General features: G+C 73.3%; 1 protein-coding gene across 10 annotated transcripts in view; it reads left to right on the plus strand.

Moving 5' to 3' along the window:
• Nucleotides 1–576: 576 nt before the first annotated feature.
• The window catches only part of CAMK2D (calcium/calmodulin dependent protein kinase II delta), a 174693-nt gene continuing 173921 nt past the window's right edge, over nt 577–1348 (plus strand). For 5 of the 10 annotated variants that reach the window (XM_026084308.1, XM_026084311.1, XM_026084313.1 and 2 more), the window contains exon 1: nt 579–817. In XM_026084308.1, the coding sequence (XP_025940093.1) occupies nt 750–817 (68 nt within the window). In that variant the 5' untranslated portion in view covers nt 579–749. Of the gene's footprint in view, nt 818–1348 lie in introns of all 10 variants that reach the window. The other 5 variants (XM_026084310.1, XM_026084318.1, XM_026084314.1 and 2 more) reach the window with 4 other exon arrangements.

Consider the following 1348-nt stretch of genomic DNA (forward strand, 5'->3'; position numbering starts at 1 on the left):
GGGCGGTTTGTGACGTCAGGCGGTCGCCGAGGAACGGGGCGCAGGTGCATCCGTTTCCTCAGGGCRAGAGGAGCCGGGCGCGAGCGCCGCCCGGCGCAGGCGGTGGGGCTCGTCCCTGCCACTCCGCCCCCGCCGCGGCCCCGCGCGAAGCCCCTGCTCCCGGTGCACGCGCAGGCTCCTCCGGGGGTGAGAGAGGCAGAGGGAGTCCCTCGCTGCAGTGTCCCCGACGGGCGGGGGGCGCGCAAAGCCGGCGGCGAGGCGGCAGCAGAGCGCTGCGACGGGGCGGGCGCGGCTGGCGGGCTCGGGTCGCTAGGGGGAGGCACGGCACCGGGAGAAGGGGCCGAGGCGCCGGCCCCTCTGGCAGGCTAGCGGCGGGGCGGCGCGGGGCCCGCTCGCCGGGGGGGCGGGGAGTGGGGGGACCGGAGGGCGGGGGCACCCCTTCGCCGACGGCCCCCCGCCCCGGTTTTGCTTTCCCTTTCGGTGCCACCTCTCCCTGGGGGCGGCGCGGATTTAATATATTTTTTCCTTCTCTCTCTCTCTTTTTTTTTTTTTTTAAGGGTGGGGGCGAGGGGAGGGGAGAGGAAAGACCTGAGCGGGGAGGAGGGCGCGGAGGCAGCCCCGTCACGAGAGGCGGCGGCGGCGGGGAGGAGAAGCCGGCGCGGAGCCTCGCCTCGCCCACCGCGGAGCCCCTCGGCCGCCACCGCCTCGCCACCCTTGGCCGCCGGAGGCACCGGCGGCCGCCCGTCCTCATGATGGCCTCAACCACCACCTGCACCAGGTTCACCGACGAGTACCAGCTCTTCGAGGAGCTCGGGAAGTAAGCACGGAACCCGCCGGGCGCGCCCCGGCGGTCCGGGGGACGGGGCGGCGGCGCTGTCGGGGCGGGAGGGGGCACGGGGCCGGGGTCGGGGCGGCGGCTGTCGGGGCTGGGTGCGCGCGCGGCTCCCGGGGCGCAGCTGGGGCTGCATTATTGGTGCCGAAAGGCCGGCGGGGCGCCCCGCACGCGGAGGGCGACGTGTGCGAGCGCCCCTCGCCCCGGCTTTCCTCCCCCCGCCGCCCCTGGCGGGCGAGGGTGCGGGCTGAGCTCCATGTCCGTCCGCCCACCCGGGTTTAAATGGCCGCGGCGCCCGGAGCGGCGAGAGGCTCCCAGTGGGCGGTGGGGAGCTGCCTTCCAGCCCCCGTCCTCCTAACGCGGGAGGTGGGCGAGCTGTAGTATTATAATTATTACTGTTGTTGTTGTTATTATCATCGTTATTATTACTAATATAGCGGGAATTGGTGCTGGGCGGTGGTTTCGCCAGGCGAGGAGCCGGTGGGAGGCGGGCCGTTAACGGCCGGCGGGCGTGCG

This window comes from Apteryx rowi, unplaced genomic scaffold (genome assembly GCF_003343035.1).
Source record: "Apteryx rowi isolate R43461 unplaced genomic scaffold, aptRow1 scaffold_634, whole genome shotgun sequence".
Lineage (NCBI taxonomy): Eukaryota > Metazoa > Chordata > Aves > Apterygiformes > Apterygidae > Apteryx > Apteryx rowi.